At 36.0% G+C, this 23021-nt stretch overlaps 2 protein-coding genes across 6 annotated transcripts in view; one reads left to right on the top strand and one right to left on the bottom strand.

Annotated features, from left to right (window-relative positions):
- The window catches only part of IMMP1L (inner mitochondrial membrane peptidase subunit 1), a 75080-nt gene extending 53967 nt beyond the window's left edge, over positions 1-21113 (top strand). For all 5 annotated transcript variants that reach the window (XM_032639292.1, XM_032639293.1, XM_032639290.1 and 2 more), the window contains 2 exons: positions 19960-20070; positions 20948-21113. In XM_032639292.1, coding sequence (XP_032495183.1) covers positions 19960-20070; positions 20948-21016 — 180 coding nt within the window. In that variant the 3' untranslated portion in view covers positions 21017-21113. The remainder of the gene's footprint in view (positions 1-19959; positions 20071-20947) is intronic.
- DNAJC24 (DnaJ heat shock protein family (Hsp40) member C24) overlaps positions 16511-23021 on the bottom strand; it is a 67507-nt gene continuing 60996 nt past the window's right edge. The window contains exon 5 of the mRNA XM_032639294.1: positions 16511-22374. Coding sequence (XP_032495185.1) covers positions 22244-22374 — 131 coding nt within the window. The 3' untranslated portion in view covers positions 16511-22243. The remainder of the gene's footprint in view (positions 22375-23021) is intronic.

Raw genomic sequence — 23021 nt, 5'->3', positions numbered from 1 at the left:
TTTATTCATATTTTGAATATGTTAGAATAATGCATTCATTAGAATTTAAGTATGTTTGTATCAAGAACAACATGGCCATTATAGTTTATATATTTTATTTCCTTTTAAAACCCTGTATAAAAAAGATCTCAGTATTAGTTGTTGCAGGCAAGATAAACCAATGAATGTCAAAATAATGGGCAGACGTTTGAGGAAAAATAGTGTATTTGCATAGTCTCAAAGTATCTTTCCCGGGCTTCCCTGGTGGCGCAGTGGTTGGGAGTCCGCCTGCTGATGCAGGGGACACGGGTTCGTGCCCTGGTCCGGGAAGATCCCACATGCCGCGGAGCGGCTGGGCCCGTGAGCCATGGCCGCTGAGCCTGCGCGCCCGGAGCCTGTGCTCCGCAACGGGAGAGGCCACAACAGTGAGAGGCCCGCGTATGGGAAAAAAAAAAAAAGTATCTTTCCCAAGATATTTTTACAAAGGGAAAAACAGTAGCTTCGTAGAGGAGAAACCTGGCAGACACCACCTTAACTGAGTGATCAAGGTTAACTTTACCTGTAACAAGACGTCAACATAATGTGACCCCTGAATTCAAGGACTGAGAAGCGCACATCACCTTTGTGGTACTCTTGTAAAGAAGGTATATAGCCTCATGAGAAAACATCAGACAAACCCTAACTGAGGGTCATTCTGCCACATAATTGACCAGTACTCTTCAAAAATGTCAAGGTCTTCAAAAAAAGGAAAGTCAGGAATTGTCATAGACTGGAGGAGACAAAGGAGACATGAGAAGTAAATGCAATCTGGAATTCTGGCTTAGATTGTTTCTCCACTGACTTGTTAGTGGAAAATCTGGTAAAACCAAACACAGTCTTGTAGTTTAGTTTTTTAAAATCCTATTTAAATGTTTAGGATAGATATTTTGGTGTAGTCAACTTGCCAACTCAGTTAGGAAGAAGAGCAAGAGCAGTAGAACAGAAGAGTGAAGAGCAAATGTAACGTGTGAGCCCCTTTCACCAGTCACATGGCTGCTAAGACAGCTTGTGGCAGGGGAGGGCAGCCTTCTGTTTACTCAGCATATACTCTTCTCTCTTTAATTATAATTTAATTTTCTATTTTTGTTTAAATTTTCTGTGTCACTGTCAGATTATTAATAGAGCTGTTACATCTGTTAAGTAACTTTATCTTCATCCCCAGTGTAAACATATAATTAAGAGTTAAATTGTCTTCATCGTTGTAAATTTATTTTGACCTACAATAGCCTCTGATTGCCCTATAAGTTTGATCAGTAGACTATTAAATAATCTGTTATTTATTTACCGTTCTTAATAGACTATGGTTCAGCTGTGCAATTGTTTATTACACTTTTGATGTTTATTACTACAGTGCTAAACATCCTAGGAATCCTTAGCTGATGGTGATGATGTTAAAGTTGAGAATGTGGTATCAGGTAACCTATTTTTCTGTGGCCTTCATCATGGATACTTATCCTTTTATTTTTCAAAAATGTCACTTATTTACGTAATGGTTTCACCTTCACATGACTGTTTTCATTTCTTGAGGCATTCTAGTCACTTCTAAGTTGCTTTAGCAACAAGCATATACTTCAGAAATAGTTTTATCAACAGAAAGAATAACAAAATATATAAATGATAGCATCTACTATCTGTGTACAGTGTGTACACTGCTGTTGTTTTCTTTTAAAATTATTAGAGGAGGAATATTAGGATGAAAAGATTTAGATAAAATCTCTGCTAAGTAATCAGAGAAAATAACCAGAGGACTATAAGACGTACATTTTTTGAATATTCTATTTAAAGAAGACATCCATCGAATTTTTGTTTGTTGAGAGGATAAATTAGGGGACACTGCCATTTTGTTCCAGGTGTATTCCATTCACTTTGGTTTGCATGTTTATAAGTGTACAAACAATTGTAATAATATTGGCCAGCACTTAACTGTGTACTTACTCTGTACCTGACACTGTTGAAACTCTTTCCAAGGGTTAATTTATTTAATCATCAAAACAGTAACCCAGTGAAGGTGGTAGTAGCATTTGACAGATGGGAAAGCTGAACAACAGGGAGGTTAAATAAATTGTCCAATTTCAAACAGTAAGAGAAACAGTTGGAATTCAAACACAGGTAGCCTGGCTCTGTCCAGAATCTATATTCTTTACCACGCCACTACTTTTCATCCCAAAATATCCTCTACTTACTATCATTATTTCTACTCCCATCTCATAAATTGTATTTCCCTTAAAATGTATTTGTCTTTATTATTTTTAAAAAGAAAGGCAACTGTTTCTAATCAGGGCCAGTATTAGTTCTGAAAGACAAGCCAGTGATTTTTGAAGGCTTCCCGGCTCCACCAGTTTTACTAGGCTGCGTTTTTTAAGCCATAAGAATTGTGTGGCTATTACAGAACCACTTTAGCAAATGTGTTCCATTAATCAAGGTGACTTATAACAAAAATTCATCCAAGTTTGGAGCACTGAAGAGATATCCAAACTGTTTGCATTCTGCCCCTCCAGAGTGTTCCCTTTTCCAGCTATCTCAGAAGCACACTGGTGCTGCATGCTATGAAAGGGGTTTCTTCCCCTTATCTGTGCATCCTTTCAGAAAAATCATTGTTGTTTATAGGTTATGAAGACATTACTATTCAGATCTTGATTGAGATGCATAATAAAGATGATATATATTAAATGTGTTTTGAATTTCAGGCAAAAAACATTTATTCTCCTAAGTAGGTGGTTCAGAAAGCAAAACACCAAAATTGTCATTTGGAACCTAGAACAGAGAGTTTAGCATATGAAAGAAATAGCATTGTTTGTAAGTTGGCAAACAAGAATATAAACAGATCATTGGTTAAGTGATGTGAAACCATTTTATTCATTCCAGAGTTCTAAAAGTTCATGTGGCAAGCAGCACTTACGAAAGGTGATTTATTTTTTGCATTAAGCATTTGGAAACGAAGCAGTCCCTATCAAGGTCCTATTGCAGTTGGTTTTGCTTATTTTCATGGTATTTAGGCCAGTAATTTTTTCCCTTGGGTTATGGGCTGAGCATTGGCTACTAGGAAATGAGCTTAATTTGTGACTCTCAAAAGAAACAAATTGTACTCAGCTCAAACATCTTGAATAACTTGCCTTTCTATACTATAGGAATTCCTCAGTTTGCTGCTAGAAGCCACTAATTTGCCAAAAATAATTTATTTGGAAGAAGCATTTAGCAGGTAGGAAATACATTAAATGAACAGGCATTCTCCTGTTGATCTGCACAGCAGGCGATTTAACGTAGTCTCCATTCCCCTAGGGAATATAGGGCCAGGACTCAGGAAATACAGTAAAATTTTCTTATAAAGCTAATCAAGAAACTATAACACTTTATAATCTTTCTCAGGATAACATTGTGTGATAGTTCAGGGCTGTGTTTTTAATCCATAATGTACCTGTGGTATAGTTAGTCGTTTTGGAATACAGTAAGTTCCTATCAGCAAACAAACATGCTATAAAATCTCCCATCTAAACAAACAAACTCCTTTGGCACCACATCCTCCTATAGGAAAGAGTCGTGCATACTTACTGACTCGACTCTGAACTTTATATTCTCTTTTGAACTCATTCCACTTAGACTTTGGTCCCCAGCACTTTATTGAAAAGGTCCTTGTTAAGAGTCACTGATGACTTCTCTGTTGTTGATCCAGTGGTCAGCTTTCGGTCCTCGTTTTACTTGACCTATTCTTTGTATTTGAAGTAGTTGTTCTTAAAGCCTGGTTTCACTTAGTTTTGGGGATACCACTCTCTTTAGGTTTTCTTCCTCTCTTTCTGCTTCTTCTGAGTGTCCTTTGTTGGTTCCTCCAAATATTGGAGTAACTCAGGGTTTGTATTTTAAACTTCTTTTGTTTTTATATACGTGCACTTAAGGTGACCTCTTCCTGTCTCATGGTTTTAAATACTGTCTAACTCAAGACCTAAATTTATATCAACCACAGCTTCTTTCCTGAACTCCAGAATCATATATCTGATAGTCTGTTTAATATCTCCACCTTAGTATATAATGTTCACCTTGAACTTAATATGTCCAAAACTAAACTGATTTTCCTTCCAAAACTGGCTTGTCCCACATGTATTTCCCAATCATGGTAAAGGCACCTCCATTCTTCTGCTCACTCAGGTCATAAACCTTGGAGTCATCCTTGCCTCTCTTCCTCTTTCACCCTCCCATCCAATCCACTAGCAAATCATGTTTACAAGATTATATCTTGTAAATATAATCAGAATTAGACGACATCTTGCCCCCATCACTGCTACCATCCTGGTGCAAGTCAAATTCATCTCACTCTTGTTTTCTTGCAGTAACTTCTGAACTTCTCTCTGAGCTTATACCTTTCCCATCTTCTTGCATCCTTACCCCTCTACTGACTACTCTTCACACAGTAACTGAAATGAACCTTTTTAATAATTATGCTTTTTCATAAAAATAATGTTACTCTTCTACCCAAAGAGCTCAGTGGCCTCCCATCTCATAATTAAAGCCATGGTCCTTTTGATGGCCTACTAGACCCTACACTCTTCCTGCTGCCTGTTCTTGTAATTTAAGTTTCATTGGAACATGGCCACACTCATTTATTTACATATTGTCTGTGACTGCTTTCAGTAAAACAGCAGAGTTGAGTCATTGTAACAGAGACTCTATGGTCTGCAAAGCTTAGCTATTTACTGTCTGGCCTTTTACAGAAAAAGTTTGCTGACCCTTGCTCTACAATGTAAGGTTTTAGTGGCAGAGGTTTGTTTTGATCTCAGCTGATTCCTCAACACCTAAACTTTTATTTGGCATCTAGTAGGTACTTTAAAAATACTTGAAGGGTGGACAAATGGATATATGACTAGAGTCTGACAATGTTTTATTTTAGTTTCTATTCTACTCAGTTTCTTCTGGTTTCTACTGCAAACTCGCTCTGGAGTAAAGTGCACGATGTTCTATTTTTCAGTAATATAGATGTTCCTGTAGCTCACCACACTATGCTAATGCTGAACTGGCCAATCTGTGTTTATTCTAGTCTTCATAGAAGACTTGAAAGCTCTTTCTTCCATGGTAGGGCTACTTGACCATTTTCCATAACTGCAGGTAAGTGTTATAGAAAATACTGGAATGCCCCTGTTACTTTGTACCAGCGTAGCATTGTGCTGATTAAACGTTTCTTTCCCCAAGTGACTTCTATTTGGACTGAATGATAGTTTTTAGCCCTTTTATTAAAGCAGATTAAACATTTACCTGGCTTTGAATAATTAGTTTGGAGTACTCTGAACTTGGTCTCATCTAAATCTTCTGAAGGACTGGTGGAATTGAGGTACCCTGGAGTTACCTTGTTCTCATTTTGAGGGAAGATTTGGTTCTCTAGAAACGGTGTGGTGGTTTTGTTACTATGAAAGCTAAGTTGCCCTTGCAACATGCAGTACCTACTAATTAGTTTGTGTGGTAATGAGAGTTTTCTACATTTCAGTAGAAATGATGTGCCTTTGGACATATGTAACAACTCTACAGGTATTTTGTTCTTTTGATTCTTTTATTGGTTGGCAGATTAAGGATGGATAAGTTGTTATCTGAAGCTGGTAAACTGTTCCTTTAAGTGTAAACTTCTGCTTTCCAGTGGTTATTATAAAACGAAGGATCTTTTTTCCTAAATCTTTCAAATAATTAAAACTCTGTTTATTGAATTTTAGTTTCTCAGCCATAGCAGCCACATTGTTGAAGATGAGCATGTTAACAGAAATATTATGGAGATTTCAGTATTTTCCTGTAGTTAAAGCATAGCATCTTTTGCTATTGTTAAAGGAAATGTATCTGTGCTTATTAGAAAAATTATGTTTTTGCTTTTATTTTTGACCTCTCAAAATATCCAGTTATATAAAGTTTTTCGGTTCTTGATACCACAGATTCCAGAATCATACACAAAAAGTGAAATGTTCATCAAATGCTAGTCTGTTACCACAGTAGAGTGATGGTAGGTGTGTAAGAAATGTAGTATTTCTTACATTTTTCTTTTTGAATTGTAGAGTATGTTAATAACAACATCATTATTGTTATTGGCAGAAATGTAAGAAACAGAGACATTTTCACATTTCAGAAAGAACTGATTAAATGTTCTCAGGATGCCTTGGTGGTATAGTGTTCTTAAAAGGAGAACTTGGAAATGGGATAATATGCTAGTAATAAATCTGTTTTACTGTGTATTGAAAAATATTTAAACAAAACTGATTGGCCAACTGAAAAACAGTCTCACTAATTGGGAAACATTAGAAAATGGTCACTTTATAAACATTGATAGCCCACAACATGTACTGTGTATTTACATTATAGTTCAAATCCTTGAATATCCTAATGCTGTTTTTCTGTTTGTTTAAATGTCATTTACTTTAGCTAAAAGTCACAACCATATGGTCTTCTATTACCACTTGTATTATAAACAGAAAAAGTACTTCTCTGTAGGGAAAGGAATCATCAGATTGAAAGGGTTTGTTTATTATAAGCTGCTGATACACTAAATCCTTATGTCATTTAAATAGAAGAACTACCTAATAATGTCACTTATTACAACTAGGATATCTAAACAAGGGACTTGCTTTTTGCAGACTATAGTGATAAAAACCTGTGCTTCACATCCATTTCTCAGCAACGGCTCCCAGGGTAATCAATCATGGCATACTGCTAATGCCTTGATTGCCGCTGATGCAGAGGAAATATGTTTACTTTTTTGCTAAAGTGAAGTTGACTGCGGAGATGACGTGACTTTTTCATCCTATAGCTAACAATTCTGAAGATAAATTTGACTTAGTGTTTACAATTCTGAGGTGTTTTTCTTCTGATGTTAACACTAAAGAATCATCTTTGAGGCTCCCACTACTTAAGCATTTTCTGATGTGTTCCCTGAACATTTTCAGAATAATTTGGTCTTAGTTTAACAAAAATATGTAGTTTATAAAATATTATTTTGTAGAAATGTATTTTATCTTAATATATGTTTGAGTATGTATATGTATTTATGAAATCAACATTTCTACTGAAAGGGTAGTAACTCTTCCTGAAACTAACATGTTTTGCTCACCTGAAAATATTTTAACGACTCAAAGTTGGACAGTCAGTGCCATGGATGGGATTCTAGGGAGGCATTTATGCAATTCAGTAAAATGCCATATTACGTATAGTTTCATCTGCAAGTTATATGAGACCTCTATACTTTTAGGTTGCTTAAAAGTAGGTGGTGCAGTAGTTAAGAATCCGCCTGCCAGTGCAGGGGACGTGGGTTCGAGGCCTGGTCTGGGAAGATCCCACATGCTGCGGAGCAACTAAGCCTGTGCGCCACAACTACTGAGCCTGTGTTCTAGAGCCCGCGAGCCACAGCTACTGAGCCCACATGCCACAACTATTGAAGCCCGCGCACCTAGAGCCCATGCTCCACAACAAGAGAAGCCACAATGAAGAGTAGACCCTGCTCGCTGCAACTAGAGAAAGCCCGCACGCAGCAACAAATACCCAACGCAGCCAACATAAATAAATACATTTATTAAAAAAGTAATTGGGAAAAATTACTAAGACTGAAATTGTAATGCTGCTGTTGAGCGTAAGCATCTGAGGCAGACTCCCACTCTGATGGTCGTAAAGAGAATGTGTTCCAAGTGTCATGTGGCTTCCTAACCTGATACAGTGGTCTGCTGGACTAAGTGGAATATGTTCAAATGTCTTCTGAAATAAGCAACTAAACGAAGTTCTTCTGTTACCACTTTGGGCAATCAAAATTCTACAGATTTCTGTGACCCACTTAATCTTAGTCTATAAAAGCATTCTCATTCTGGTAAACTATTTTCTACCTTAAATAAGGAAGGAAAAGAGAAATTACAGATTTAAAAGCAAGTATGCATATTATAAAACAGTTGAAGATAGTAAAATAGCCGAAAAATATTGACATTACAAGCCATTATACTGCTAACCTAGATATGCGAGAGTGCTTCCTCCTGGGTTGGAATTTTCATGACTACTTCAAGAAAATTTAGGAATCATTTAGTTTGGCATAGCTAGTGCTTGCCTGTCTACTACACAGACATACAGAGCCAACAGGGAAGGGGGATAAAACACCTAAAACTATAGGGTGAGTAATTTAAAATTCTAAGATGCAACTTAAGATTCTGATCTACTTCCTGTACATTGTGTGTATGAATCTCTAAATCAGGAAGGATTAGAAAAACCTCCTGTCATCTGAAGAGACTTGAAATTTGACCTGACTTCCCTATGTAAAGAAAGTCAGAGTAGGTCTGGGGACATAGACTGATACGCACTTCTGACCGTAACTGCAAACGCACCTAACCCCAAACCAATCCCAGCATCAGGCATCTTCCTTAATGAGGCTGTGTCCCAGGAGCAGCGGAAACCGCTGGACTTGGGGGGAGGGAGAGAAAACTTAAAAAGCCTTCAGGAGGTTATAGGGTGGGCAAATTTGCCAGACAATAACTTCACAACTTTCGTATTATTTATTCATGCATTCATTAATCCCATTAATTCCAGATACTACTGAATACTTACCTGAGGGCCACCACCATGTTAAAGTAGATCAAGTCCCTGCCTGCAGGCTGTCCAATAGAACTTTCTGCAAAAATGGAATAGTCTATATCTGCCCTGTCCAGTATGGTAGCCACTAGGTTCATGTGGCTGTTGAGCACAGGAAGCGTGGCTAGTGTGTCTGAGGAACTGAATTTTTAGTTTTATATAATTTGTAAGATTGAATAGTCATGTTACTAGTGGCGACCATGTTGGACAGTACAGCTTCAGGAGTTTGTAGTCCAGTTGGGGGACTGGACAAGGAATTACAAAATGCTGTAATAGAGGATACTTATCTAGACTGGGGTGAATAGGATTACTACAGAAAGGGGAGGTAAAACCTGAGTTGAAGTTCTCAAGGCTAAGTGGGAGCTAGCCAAAGCAGCATATTCAGAAGATCTAGAAGTGAGGGTGCAGCACTGTGCTTTGGGTAGCTGCCAAAAGTAAGTTCCTATGTCTGGGACATATAGTGGAGGGGTGGGTAGTGAACAGAGATAAAAATGAAAAGGTGATTAGGGCTCAGTTCCTTGTAAGTCTCAAGCAGGGGAGTAGCTCTGTGTGTGTGTGTGTGTCCACATCACGCGTTGTGGGATCTTAGTTCCCTGACCAGGGATCAAACCTGTGCCCCCTGCAGTGGAAATGTGGAGTCCTAACCACTGGACCCCCAGGGAATTCCTGGGAGTAACATTATCATACTTAGCTTTTAAAAGATCACCCTGATATTTAGTATAGAATAGTAGAGGATGGTTGGAGTAGGAGAGGCCAGAGGCAGGGAGACCAGTTAATAAATAGGCTGTAAGACATAATTGAGATAATAACATGAAGAATGGAAAGCAGTACAAAGTTTGGAGAAAGATTAAGGGAATATCTAGACAGGATTGGATGTTGGAAGAAATGGAATTGAAAGTCTTAAAACTGACCCAAGTTTCTGGCTCTAGCAATAGGGGTAGGTGGTGCATTAAAATAAGGGGTCTGGACTTCCCTGATGGAGCAGTGGTTAAGAGCCCGCCTGCCAATGCAGGCGACACAGGTTCGCCTGTGTCGAAGATCCCACGTGCTGCAGAACAACTGAGCCTGTGTGCCACAACTACTGAGCCTGAGCTCTAGAGCCTGCGAGCCACAACTACTGAGCCCACGTGCCGCAACTACTGAAGCCCACGCGCTCTAGGGCCCGTGTGCCACAACTACTGAGCCTGTGTGCTGCAACTACTGAAGCCCGCATGCTTAGAGCCCATGCTCCGCAATAAGAGAAGTCACCACAATGAGAGAAGCCTGCGCACCGCAACAAAGAGTAGCCCCCACTCGCCACAACTAGAGAAAGCCCACGCACAGCAATGAAGACCCAACGTAGCCAAGAATAAATAAAATTTTAAAAATATATATAAGGGGTTCTGAGGGAGATGTTAATTTGGGAAATGGAGAGAAGATATACTCAGTTTTGGAGTAGTCTAGAAGCCTGTATAAGTCTACGATAGATTGTACTTTAAATGAATACAATGGCAATGAAATTATAGGAAGTGGGAAGAAAACACATTCTTTCCCAGAATGGTGTTTGGGTGCTATACTATTCCCTCCTTGATGTCCACAGTATATTTTCATGATCTCTTAGTCAAAACAGTGTTTTGATGCTCTCAGCCCCCTGAGATCAACCTCACTTTTTAAAGGTCTTCAGCTATTCTCTTCGTATCTTACATCATCACAAAAAATGTCATCTGTCATCTACCTGCCTAATCTGCAACTTTGTATTCACAAAGCTAGACATCATTCTAAATAACTTCCAGGGTATGGGACGTTAGAGTTCTGGTTTTGTTAAATAAAATGCAAGTAGGAGAAGTGTCTATCAAAGAAAATCATGCAGTACAATGCTTTTTTTTTTTTTTAAGATACTAGTAATATCAGGTACAAAAAGATCCACATATTTTATTTTAATCCTTCATTTTTTGGAGTATGGACTCTTTTCTACTACTGATCTTTTATTTCTAGTACCATTTCAGGTATAAATCAGTTTTTTAGCCAATCTCTATATGATGCAGTTATGCACTGGTCCATAAGAAATTGAAAAGCGCTACAGAGATTCATCTATAGGAATAAATCCAAATAGGGATGAGTTTTGACTGGGAAGAATTATTTGAAGTCTCAGGAATCAAAAATTTGGTGGAAACCTATTAGCACATATTCTGTATAGTAGGCATCTGATTTACTATTTTAGACTTTTTCTGAGAACATGAGAAAACTCATTATTTACATATTTACCGCCATTTTCTACTACTCTTTCTACCTGTGTTTCATTAAGTTAGGCTCATCTTTTGGAATATGAGAACCAGAGTGTACATCAGGCTATATTAAAATGAGAGTACAGACAGTCTTGAAATGAGAATATAAGGAACTTCTCTTAAATACTAATCCAAAAACAGCAGGTAACCTTGTTACAAATAGAACAAAAAAGAAGTCAGAGACCAAATAATTCATTGTCCTAGGAAAAAAGAATCTGTAGGATTGAGATGTTAGTATTAGATCGCTGGGATGGAAAGGCCTATTTACTAGCTTCAATCCCAACACTTTTTCCCCTTCCTCTGCCTTCTGACAAGTTGGTAGACAGTCCTGAAGAAGTAAATGCTCCATAAGGAAGTGCTTAGGCATTTGATATTTAATAAACATTGCTTGAAAAAGATGCCTGTTAAAAGAATAAAAATGTTAGTCTTTGCTACATTTGGATGATTTGGTCTTAAAAACTGAATTTCATTAAATCACTTGGCATAATTAATATGGCATCTATTCACAATTAATGTACATTTTTAATTATACTGGATTTAATTCAAAGTCTTGGCTAGTACCAGAACTATATAATTGAATACAATGTAAAAGAAAAAGACCAAAAACATAACTAAAGTGAAATTGCAAAGCACAGTTCACTTTGCAGAGAACTGGATAGACTGCATAAGAAACCAGGAACAAAGAAAGCCCGGCAGGCATCATTCATCCAGCAGCTGGAGCAACTGTTAATAACAATAGTGAGTGCTTACTGGGTGCCAGGAGCCTTATGTGTTATTTGGTTTTCAGAATGTTTCTGTAAGGCATTCATTAATCCCAGTTTTTTAGATGAGGTTTAAATAACCTCTCCAAGGTGTTTAACTAGTAAGTGACAGAGCTACAATTTGAACTCAGCACTATGACTCTGTGGACTGTAACTTTGACCACCATACTAACAACCCATCAGAAATTCCTGTTCAGGCTGGATGGAGGTATTGAGTACTTAAGGAGAAGATGAAGGAGCTTAGCTTGCTTGCAATAGCTACGAGAATGAGCAAGTCAAGTCTTAGCCTAAGCTCTAAACCCACGCAGCAGGGAGATGCTCAGTAATAAAAGAGAACCTTTAGTCAAAAGCATCCCTCGTCACACACACCCTCACCACAACGCTGTCGGTGTAGCTTACTAGAACTCTGGTGTAAATTCCTCTTTAATGATAATTGGCTATGAACCTAAAGTGGCACCATTTTTAAGTAGGGAAAGGCAATAACAGTCCCCGGGAATGATGTGGGATAGGTTAGTAATAAGTCAGAATTTAAATGGGAAGAAAAAGAAGCAGGACTGCATAGAGATAGTATCTACTGAAATAATCAGTGTGTTAACTGTTCCTTGCCTGGTCCTTATAAATGTTAATCCCTTTGTCATGCATCTAGCCTTTGGGAGCACCTCCCTTATGACTCCAGATATTCTACTCAGGGAGACAAATGTAGGCAAAAAGTTCTGGCAAGAAGAATGTCAGTAAAAAGAGAGTATTAGTGAGACTGTTGCTTGAGTTTTGCTTTCAAAGGTACCCATAACTGATGCTTGAGACAGCCCCATTTTACAAAATTAAAGATTAATAATGTTTTCTCAGCTTTGTGTTCTTAAAAACCTTTCTACATGATTTTCTCTCAGGGGATTTAATGCTTCACTTTTTGACATATACATCTTTATCTATAGTTTTGTTGGTGTATATAGGAAGATAAACTCCAACAATTATTTACTGCCGTTGCAGGAGTCATACAAATACTGGGCTTTATGAAGTTATTTTGGGACTATATAATTAATAAATGATCTCATTTTGCAAGTATTCTCTTCAGTAGTTTGTGTGCATAGCATCTTACCATGACTATGTTTTGGTTATATAAGATGATTAAGCAGAATATGCATTAACCACATAATGGTATACTAATTTGACTCGATTCTGCTTACCTGAAAGATAGTAACATAAATAACAATTATTTGGGTATTGTTAAACTAAAATGACATGTCATGAATGTACACTCATCATATGGACTTTTTTCCTGGGCAGGGAAATTATGCATTTTATATTTTACATTCATCATTCTGTGAGACACAAGACAAAATCTTTAAAATACATGAGGAAAATGAAATACTTTACAGTGTTGTTGATATACCACTTCCATTTGCTTTTGCCAAAAAAAAACCCCACAAAAAACAAAACGAAAAAGCCCAAGTCTTCATCTGATTGCTTTCCTAAGGTGTGTATGCCTCTCCTTTTCCTATATATTTCAGGAAAAGGAAAAAATAATCATGTCAGAAAAGGATTCCAAAAACTTTGTCCTCTCCTATTACCTTTATGATTTTTGTTTGTTTCTTTAATAATTATTATTTCCTTTACATTCAGTCATTTTAGAAGAACCATTAAGGAGGCATGAGCAATAATAGGGCCAGTGCATACCCTGCCTTTGCTGATTATACATTTTAAAATATCTGGCAAACAAATAGTTAAAAATCAGTCTGTTATTAGGATTTTCTGTTTTTTGAAACTTTTGAAAGGTCAAACATACAAATATCTTACTCTTCAGTCAGAACTTTTTCTTAATTAGATAATCTTTGCTTAATCAAATAATAAGTGAGTTTGATTACAGTTTAGTAAATGTGTTATTTGATATTGTGGACTTTTTAATCAGATTTCACTTGAATCAAGAAAGGTAACACCTGTGGGTTGGTTCCCAAAAGCTGCTTTTGTTAAATGGACACCCGCAGGCCATGAGGCAATTACGTTTGTTGCTTGTACTATAAAGGAGGCACTTAACTAGGCTTCAGCAAGTATGGCTGAGAACTAGAGGCTTGATTCTTTTGTCCTGCCCTGAGATTAGGTTTTATCATAGCTCAGGAAGTAAACCTCTGACGTAGAAAGGAAAAACCAAGAATGATTTAAGGGTTCTTTTAATGCTTTAAAAGTTTTTCCTAAAGCTAGTTATATCTGAGACCCTGGGAAAATTCAGATTTGAGCAAAAGTAAACATTTCTAGGTGGCATTCATTGTAAACATATATTCATACATTCTTATTCAGTCTCATGCATTCATTCAAGTTGGCATGGCGTATTTCCAAAAATACAAAGATGAAAAGTAATTAACTCTTTTTAAAAGTTTTGGTTATGAGAAGTAATGAACAAAGACATGGAATTAGGACATCCATTTTGGGGCATTTGCAAAGCATTTATTATAATTTTTTTAAGTGTTTATTTGAGTTCTACTTTAATTGGAAAGTTATAACAGCTTTTTAAAAATACATTTTAAAAATATATTTTAATCTATTTTATTATAATATTGCTATAGAATTGTTTTACCTGGTTTGAATTTTGAATTTAGTGATAACCAGTAGGTTAATCCAACAGACAATAACTGTGTTTTGAGTTAGAAAGGAAATTTTTGTTTTGTTCCTTGCTTTACTCCACTCACCTGACCAGAAAGGTCAGGTTTTAAGTTTTGGACCCATACCAAAAATGTGTTGTACTTTATATTTATTTAAATAAATGAGTTCTTAGCTAGACTAATATTTTAGTTATCCAGAGGTCTGGTGACAGCACAGTAATTGCAGTCATTTACTTCTACTGTACAAAGAAGCAGAGCCTGCTCTACGGATTGGAAGTTAGGTCACTCTCTTACCACATTACCACAGACAAAAAAAAAAAATTTTTTTTTTAATTCAATAAAGCTCTTCCTAACCTGCATTGTGATGGACAATGTTCCATTTTTAAAAAGTACAAGTATTACTGAAAGGGCTAGTCATATTAAGACACACATGTATGTGTATGTGCATATATTTTTTAAAAAATTATTTAATACATACTGGTCACAAAAATGTAAATTTTGAAATGCATAAAACAAAATTTTGTGGTTTTTTAAAAAATTATACCTAAGTAAGCCCCGTAACTTATTTTTTTCACTGACTGTATTCATGTCAGTCTATTAGCTGTCTACTATTCTGTAAATAAACTCTTTAACATCTGCCTACTGACGAATATTTATACTATCGCCAATTTTGAGATACAAGCAATACCATACTGAACTTATCTGCTTATACATAATTGCCTGCTGAGTTTGGCGAATCTTTTCTAGAGATTTTGATAGGGAAAGGGTAAAATGAGGACACACAGGGCATGCCACTGAAGGGGATGCAAGGCAGAGATGCCAAAGGCACACTTTACTTACATCAAGAACTTTAGTTCTCACCAAAAGGATTTTCTTCATATTGTTAGGAGGTATGCTAAAAAATAAGACTTTAAATATTAGATACTTTGAACATCTGGCAATTATGGAGAAACTGCGGCTGAACTTGCCCTCCTGCCATAAAGAACTAGAAAACTGGACAAACTATGTGAAACAGTTTTCAGACAATGCGCAGCAGGCAGTACAAGACGGATTCCTGAGAGCAGGGAAACAAACAAGGCAAGCCTTATACTTTCCCTAACTTCTGCCTTAAAGCAGTTTTCAGAAGGTGCGAGGAGGAAAATTCAAACAAAGGACAGTGGTCTTGCTGAGTTGAAGAGACAGAGATTAGGGTATAGGGAAGTTTAAGTGGTTGGAATTTATGCATCAAACCACCGGGGAGAAGAGCTACAGAATGATCTCCAGCAATCTGTGTAGAGTATTCTCTTGGTTTTGGGGCTGAACACTAAACTGCCTGCTTATGGTGAAATTTAGAGACTGAGCACCAAACAGCTATTGGCAGCAGCCAAGCAATTCCCAGAGCTCACACAGCGCTGAGTCATTTGAGTTCTTACCAGCCACAGTGGACAGATCTCATTAAATATCTAGAGCATTCCATAGAGACCCCGGAATATCATGCCTCAGGAGTGGGCTAGACTAGCCCTTACAGTGTGAGAGAGACCCAACGCTTAAAAACAAGGCTTGACAGGAATAAGCTGTTCCACAGCTAACTTAACCACCTTCCAAAAACCAAACAGACCTCTTCAACATTCAGTGCTCTCTAAAAAGAGAACAAAATCCACTCAACAAATGAACGTTCAGCTCAATAACAAATTATTAGATATGTGAAGAAGTAGGAAAATGTAACCCACAACTAGAAGAAAAACAGATCCAGAAATGAGACATAATGGAATTAACAGTCATGTGCTCTAAAACACCAATTATAAATATTTTCAGGGATCTAGAGGATGAACATAATGAGGGAGAAATGGTAAATATAAAAAAGAACCAAGTGAAATTTCTAGAGCCTAAAAATATATCGTCTTTACAGCAGATTAAAAATTGCAAAAGAGAAGATCCCAGACTGGGAAGAAGTATTTGCAATACCTGTCAAAGGACCTGTACTCAAGATACATAAAGGGCTCTTAAAATGAATAAGAATAATCCATTTTAAAAATGGGCAAAATATTTAAATAGACATTTCACAAAAGATACACTAATAGGTACAAGAAAAAATACCAGAGAAATGCAAATGAAAACCACAATGTGATACCAATAGCCTACTAGAATGGCAAAAATGTTTTTAATTGAAAATACCAAGGTTGTGAAGCAACAGAAACACTCATACATTGCTGTTGGGAGTGTAAAATGGTATAATTACTTTGGAAAAGTTTAAGATTAAGCGTACACTTATGACCCAGAAATTCTACCCCTACATATTTACTGAAAAGAAACAGACTTATACATGAACGTTCATAGTGCTTTATTTGTAACAGCCCAAAATTGCAGACAACACAAATATCCATCAACAGGTTCATGGAAAGAAATTGTGATTTACAATGGGATATACTCAGCAGTAAAAAGCAATGAATGACTGATACATACAACATGTATTAATCATTTAAAAACTGCTGAACAAAAGCCTGACACAAAATACTATGTACTGTGCAATCTCACTTATATGAACTTTAGTAAAACTAGTCTCTAGTAAACAGGAAACAGATCACTAGTTGCCTGGGACGAGGTGTAGGGGTGGGAGGTGGACTGGAAAAGGAGGGAACTTTTGGGCATAGTAGTAATGTTCTACATCTTGATTGTGGTTGGTGGTTACACAGGAATGCACATTTTTCAAAACTAGTGTCGAAACAAAATGAGCACATTTTACTGTAAAGTATCTCTAAAATTGATTTAAAAGTGTACACCCTTACCCCATATCAAAAATAAGTATGTGTTTCAAAAGTGGAGTAACTGCAAACAATGAATTTTTTACTGGGAAAATAAGTGACAGGTAGATCAGCAAAGGTGACTGCTTTGATTTTAAGACTCACACTCAGAGGTTTTCCCATTTATAGAGAAGCTCTTATTAAAGGTACCATCAGTGATGAGGTTGTTTCCTTGTGTCTGTACTTTATATCAAACATTGAAGTCTTAAGATGTAAAGGTTATTCCTTTGCTATGAATGGATGCATGGGTATTAGCATATATGGGCTTCAGGTAGGTAAGAGGTAGCATGTTCCATATTTGAACCTACTTCTGTTAAATGTCAGTAACTGTACTTCACAGGTTGTTTTAAGGATCAAATGTGTGTGTTTGTTTAAATTAAAATGATCAGAAATGTATAAACACTAGTTTGTGTTACTATTCCTCCCTTTTGTTCCACCCCTTGCAGTCAAGGACTAGGTGTGAACAGCCTGGGTCACACTCCTCCAAAGGTTTCTGATGGCATGTTCTGGGTCTCTCTTAGCAGATTCCTTTCTGTTCTTGTTAACTTTACTATACCAGAGATAATACTTCATCACTGTATTTATCTAAATTTGGAAGAAACTTAGGTCATAACTGCCACAAAAGTGATTGTGCTTTACAAGAATTTCTACTTAACTAATACTAATCACCAACAAATATTTGAGTTCCAACATTGGTTTAGGTGTTGTAAGGATTTAAGATCATGACATGATTATTGTCTGTTGGCTTTTTCAGTCACAAAATAGTAGACATACACAAAAGCCAAGCATGTAAGAGGATGTTATGTTCCAGAGCCCCATGTAGGGCAGACTTCTAAGTGTTTTAAACAATCTAGAGTATTTGGTATGTGCAGGCAACATAGGGAAAAGCTTCATGGAGAAAGGAAATTATATTGGATCAATCGGACAGGCAAAAAAAGATCTTGCTGGATTGTTAGTATCTTTATTCGTTTTTTGATTTTTGTTCTCCTTTGCTTTTATTGGTGTCCCTAACTTTATAATCGTATTTAACTATTCGTATATGTTACCTATTTTTAGAACTCAGGAACAAACACATATTAAGGAAAAACTATGGAAATTTAGACACCCAAGATGTTCACATTGTAGTTTCTCCCAAGGCAGTACTTCAGAATATATTTAATGACTTATTTCACCTTTTCCAAATACGCTACTTTGTTCTTCTTTTCATCTGTAACCTGAGATGTACTCATTTTTCTATTTGAGCAGCCTTACGCTTCACTACATATAAATCTACTTATTATATAGGTAGGAATGAACCTTGCTATTAGCCCTAGAACCTACAACTAGTTCCACTAGTAGAAGTTAATGATCTTACAATATCTGATATTCTTTCAAAAAACTTTATCCTCACTCTACAAATAGATTTAACATTTAAGTGTATCTAAATGAAAATAAGTAACTTGAATCATTTTGGGCTAATATTTCTACATGATATAAGACATTCCAAAATTATATATTTCAAAATTATATAATCTCTAAGTAAAGTGTAATTCAAATTTTACATGCTTGTATACATTTATTTTTCCAAAAGGTAACTCAGGGGTGATGGGGGGGAGAATGAATAGGCAGATCACAGAGGATTTGGGGGGCAGTGAAAATACTATGTATGGTACTGTGATGTGGATACATGTCATACATTTGTCCAAATTCATAGAATGTACAACACCAAGAGTGAACCCTAAGGTAAACCGTGGGACTTCGGGTGATGATGATGTCAGTGTAACAGACATGCCACTCTAGTGGGGATGTAATGGGGAGGCTGTGCATGAGTGGGGGCAGGAGGTATATGGGAGATCTCTGTACCTTCCTCTCAGCTGTGCTGTGAACCTAAAACTGCTCTAAAAGTCGTTTTTAAAAATTTTGTGACATTTTAAAAAACTGGTCATTTCTTATTAAACCTAATATGAATATTTTTCTTCACATAAGGTTCCCAAGTAATAATCAGTCAAAAGAATAGTGAAAATTAATTCCTTTCCATAGATCATTTTGGTCTGGTCAATAATTCAACTTTCTTGGGTAACAAAACCTATAAAAAAGAAACTTTAAAATGCAATTTTGAAGATTGTTACTGAAGAGTAATTTTTAAAGTTTATATTGAACAGACATTAACGGGCAAATATCTATCTCATATCACAGTGGGCATTTTTGTAAGTAATGTGTTCTGTCCTAAATATACTTAGGATTGTCACTGAGTAAAAATTTAAATTTATGCTATATCCCAGTTAATACACAGGACATATAGAAGATGGGATCTTTTCATTTAGTAGAAGGTCACCATCATTAATTTTACAACTGATGATTTTATAATAGGTCCTTCTAGTTCTTGATGGTCATTATTGAAGTATAATGCATTGAAGATATGGCCTGTACAAAGGCAGAACAAGGATCTTAATTAGAATTCTGACAAGCCCACTCCAATAAAATGATGAGATTATTTGTAATTGATGTCACAATCAATTACCATTTAGTTCATCATGAGCATTCTAATAGGTCTGGCCTTGGTATTGGCCCCAGGATGTTGCTGAGTGAGTGGCTGCCCTGCTTATGCTGTTATTGAGACAGGAGGGCACATTTTCAGTCAGCATCCTAATGACCTCTTTTGAAGTCTATTAAATTAATGACCCTGTCACACTGTTTTGATCTCTTATAACCTCAGTTTGGGGTTTGCATAACAAATTAATGTTTGGGAACCATATGGCAAAAAAGATAGGTCTTTTAAAAAGTTGAAATATTAATACTACTTATTAATATTTAGTAAAAGTTATTTTATTATGCAAGAAATAACAGCAAAAATGCAAATTATAGGGTTTGAATGTATTTTATAAAAGAGAACTTTAGGACATTTCTCCCTACCTCCAAAAGACATGATTTTTTATTTATAGTACCCAGATTTGTTTTTCTTTTTTAAAGGGGCTGCTTTCTTCTATAATTCTAGGTGCCAACAGGTCATGTGTGGTTAGAAGGTGATAATCTACAGAATTCTACAGATTCCAGGTACTATGGACCTGTTCCATATGGACTAATAAGAGGACGTATCTTCTTTAAGGTACTACTGTTTTCTGCTTAAAATGCAGGCTTTCTTCTCTGAGCTGGGAAAAAAAAACAAAACCAAAAAAAAAAAAGTTCCTTTCAGAAGAACTGAAATCTTTAGGCTGTCAGTGGATGTAAAACTGTTGCAATGACTACTACACTTTATGAACATGTTGGCCTTCATAGCTATAAACATTACCACTCCCCCATTATGACAGGTAATTGAGAATAATTTTTTTTTGAAAAATAAAGTTCAGATTAGTTGTAGCATAAGAAGCTTTTAATTTGACTCTCCAAAAATTTACTTTTCTCTCATACAACTTTTCCAACCATATTCATACCCAGGGCATATATTAATATGCATCTGCAGAAGAGCAATCTAGCAACTAGCTGGAATGCAGGGATATCCCAGTTAAGTACAGTGAGTAATGCACTTATCATGGTTGTAGTAAATGTAATAGTAAAGATGATTGTTTTCACTGGCTTTTCCTTTTTGCCACAAGCAGTCAGGAGAAAAACAGACATGAGTATTTGGGGCTGTTGGATAATTTACAGGATTTTTTACACTTAAGCAGATGTTACATTCAAGTACGTAGGTTTACAGTTAACTCTGACGATAGTGAAAGAAAAAACAAACATATACACACTACACACATATTATTTTCTAGTATAATGATCGAATGTTCCAAGCTTTAGAAGTTAAATACATACACATACAGGTTTACTTTCTACAGTCTTATTTTGAAGTAGAAAATTTGTTCTTGATTGAAGAATAAGGAGACAGCATTTAATTATACGGCATAGAGAAAGGGATGAATGAAAAAAAGAAGGGAATATGATGATGCTATAATATCACTTTACTAATTGTCTTCAATCACATTTTGATTTTACAGATTTGGCCTCTGAGTGATTTTGGATTTCTACGTGACAGCCCTAATGGCCACAGATTTTCTGATGATTAGCAAGCATTTATTCTTTTGATTTGATTATTGTCTTCTGCTAAAGTGAATTTATTGTCACTGAAAACCATGTACTTACTAATAAACTATTTGCTATTCAGTTTGAGTTATTTTTAATTGTTAAATATAAAGAATAAGCAACACACACTCTTGCAAGCTATATTTGTTCAAAATATATGGATAAAAGTGTAATCCAAAATGAGTCATCTAAATTCTGATACGAAAATATTTTTAGGGAAAACCTGGAACAACCTCACTTTCAAATTTTTGGTTGTATTAGGTATAAGGAATGTAATTTACTCCTCTTGAATATGCCTCATACTTTAGCTACATTTACAAGGCAGAGTACTAACTAGTCTTCTAAGTCCACACCAACAATAAACCAAGAGTTTGACCTAATAAAAAGCTGCCAAGTCACATGCTTGGCTTACTCATTTGAAATTAAGGAAGAATGTTTCAGTGATCCCATAAAGGATTCCTTAAAATTTTTTAAATGAGTTCTGACTCATAGAATATTAAATATATAGAAAAATAAAAGCTTTACTATAATCAATAATAACACATTAAAAAAGTCCACTTCATCATACCAGCAACGCAGTGGCCACGGTTTTCTGACTCCAAGGCTCTCCTCCTTTCTCCGGTTGCCATTTCACTTTATTAACTTTGAAATAACTCATGAATATCCATATCCAGCCTTCATCATGGGAGACCTAGGCTCACAAGTTATTCATGAAGATTCTAACTTAATTCTAATGACCTGAGATTTGAAATAGTTGTATAAAAGGCCTATAACTTTAGCAGCTAGAAATATGTTACTTACTTAAAAAACTTAGCAACTATAAAGGAATATGATGATACTGTGACCCATTAAAAGATGAGACACACTTATATGAAGAAAGGAAAATTCTTATATTTTGTACCAAGGAGAAAATGCACCAATTATAAACTTCTCAGATGGGAATTCACTAAATATAATTTTTAATTCAAGCCCCCTTTCTTAGCAATCTGTAAATATAAAATGTAAATACATATGAATAATGAAATGAATTTTCTATTAATCTAGGTGGACTTCGACAGTCTTATATTTTCTCTGCAAATGATAGAGCTGACAAAAAAGAATCCTTTTTTTTTTAATCAGCTTATATTATACATTTGCTTGAATGGACAAAGTGGAGTAGATTTTCCTCCACGTGTCTGAATACACTAAAGAATTCCACTTAGTGAACAATCTCAGCGATAATGAAGGAGTTCTATAACTAGTGAACACATATCACAAGAAATCAGCGTCACTTCTTCTGCTTCATCCTTGGAAACACTGTATTTTCCACCACATCGACAACTCAGAGAAAAAGAATGATCATCTGCAAAGAAAACAAAATGCTTACATGTAACTACTTCGTTAACACCTTTTTAAAAAATGCAGCTATTTCACAGAAACTGCAAAAGAAAAAAGATCAGTCAATATAAAATATATTTAAATGAGAACTTGAAAAAATTTCTCGTATAGGGGCAGTGTTTCTAAAAAGTATCTACTAAAAAATCTTTATCTGTGGAGGTGGAGGAAATGTACTGAGGGTATGAAACAACAGACCAAAGATCCTGTAGGGGAGAGCAGATGCTCAGAAGTGACCAATGAAATTTATTTGAAGTCTTCTGTTTTCTTAAGATTCATGTAAATTTTACATTCTTCTGAACAATGTGGTTGTCTAAAGTATTACTGTGAAGGAAGAAGAGAAACAGCCCTACCTGTCTTATTGTTAAGGAGCATGCCTTTGCCAGTAGTATATCCTTTCAGAGAAAACTGCTGACTTGACTGTTTATCAGGTTCAGCATTTGAATCCTGTCTGTTCTGGTATCACACTATTTCAAGAATCCTGACTTAAATGTATAGACATATACTATGATGTCCTTTCTGTGGGGGCTATGTGTGTGTACCTATTTGTTTGGTGTTTACAAATGATTTAGGAACCAAAAGGACAATCACTGAAGTGAGATGCCCAAAGGAGGC

This window comes from Phocoena sinus, chromosome 8 (genome assembly GCF_008692025.1).
Source record: "Phocoena sinus isolate mPhoSin1 chromosome 8, mPhoSin1.pri, whole genome shotgun sequence".
NCBI lineage: Eukaryota > Metazoa > Chordata > Mammalia > Artiodactyla > Phocoenidae > Phocoena > Phocoena sinus.
Note: the sequence above shows the minus strand (reverse complement) of the source record. Positions and strands in the feature narration are given on the sequence as shown.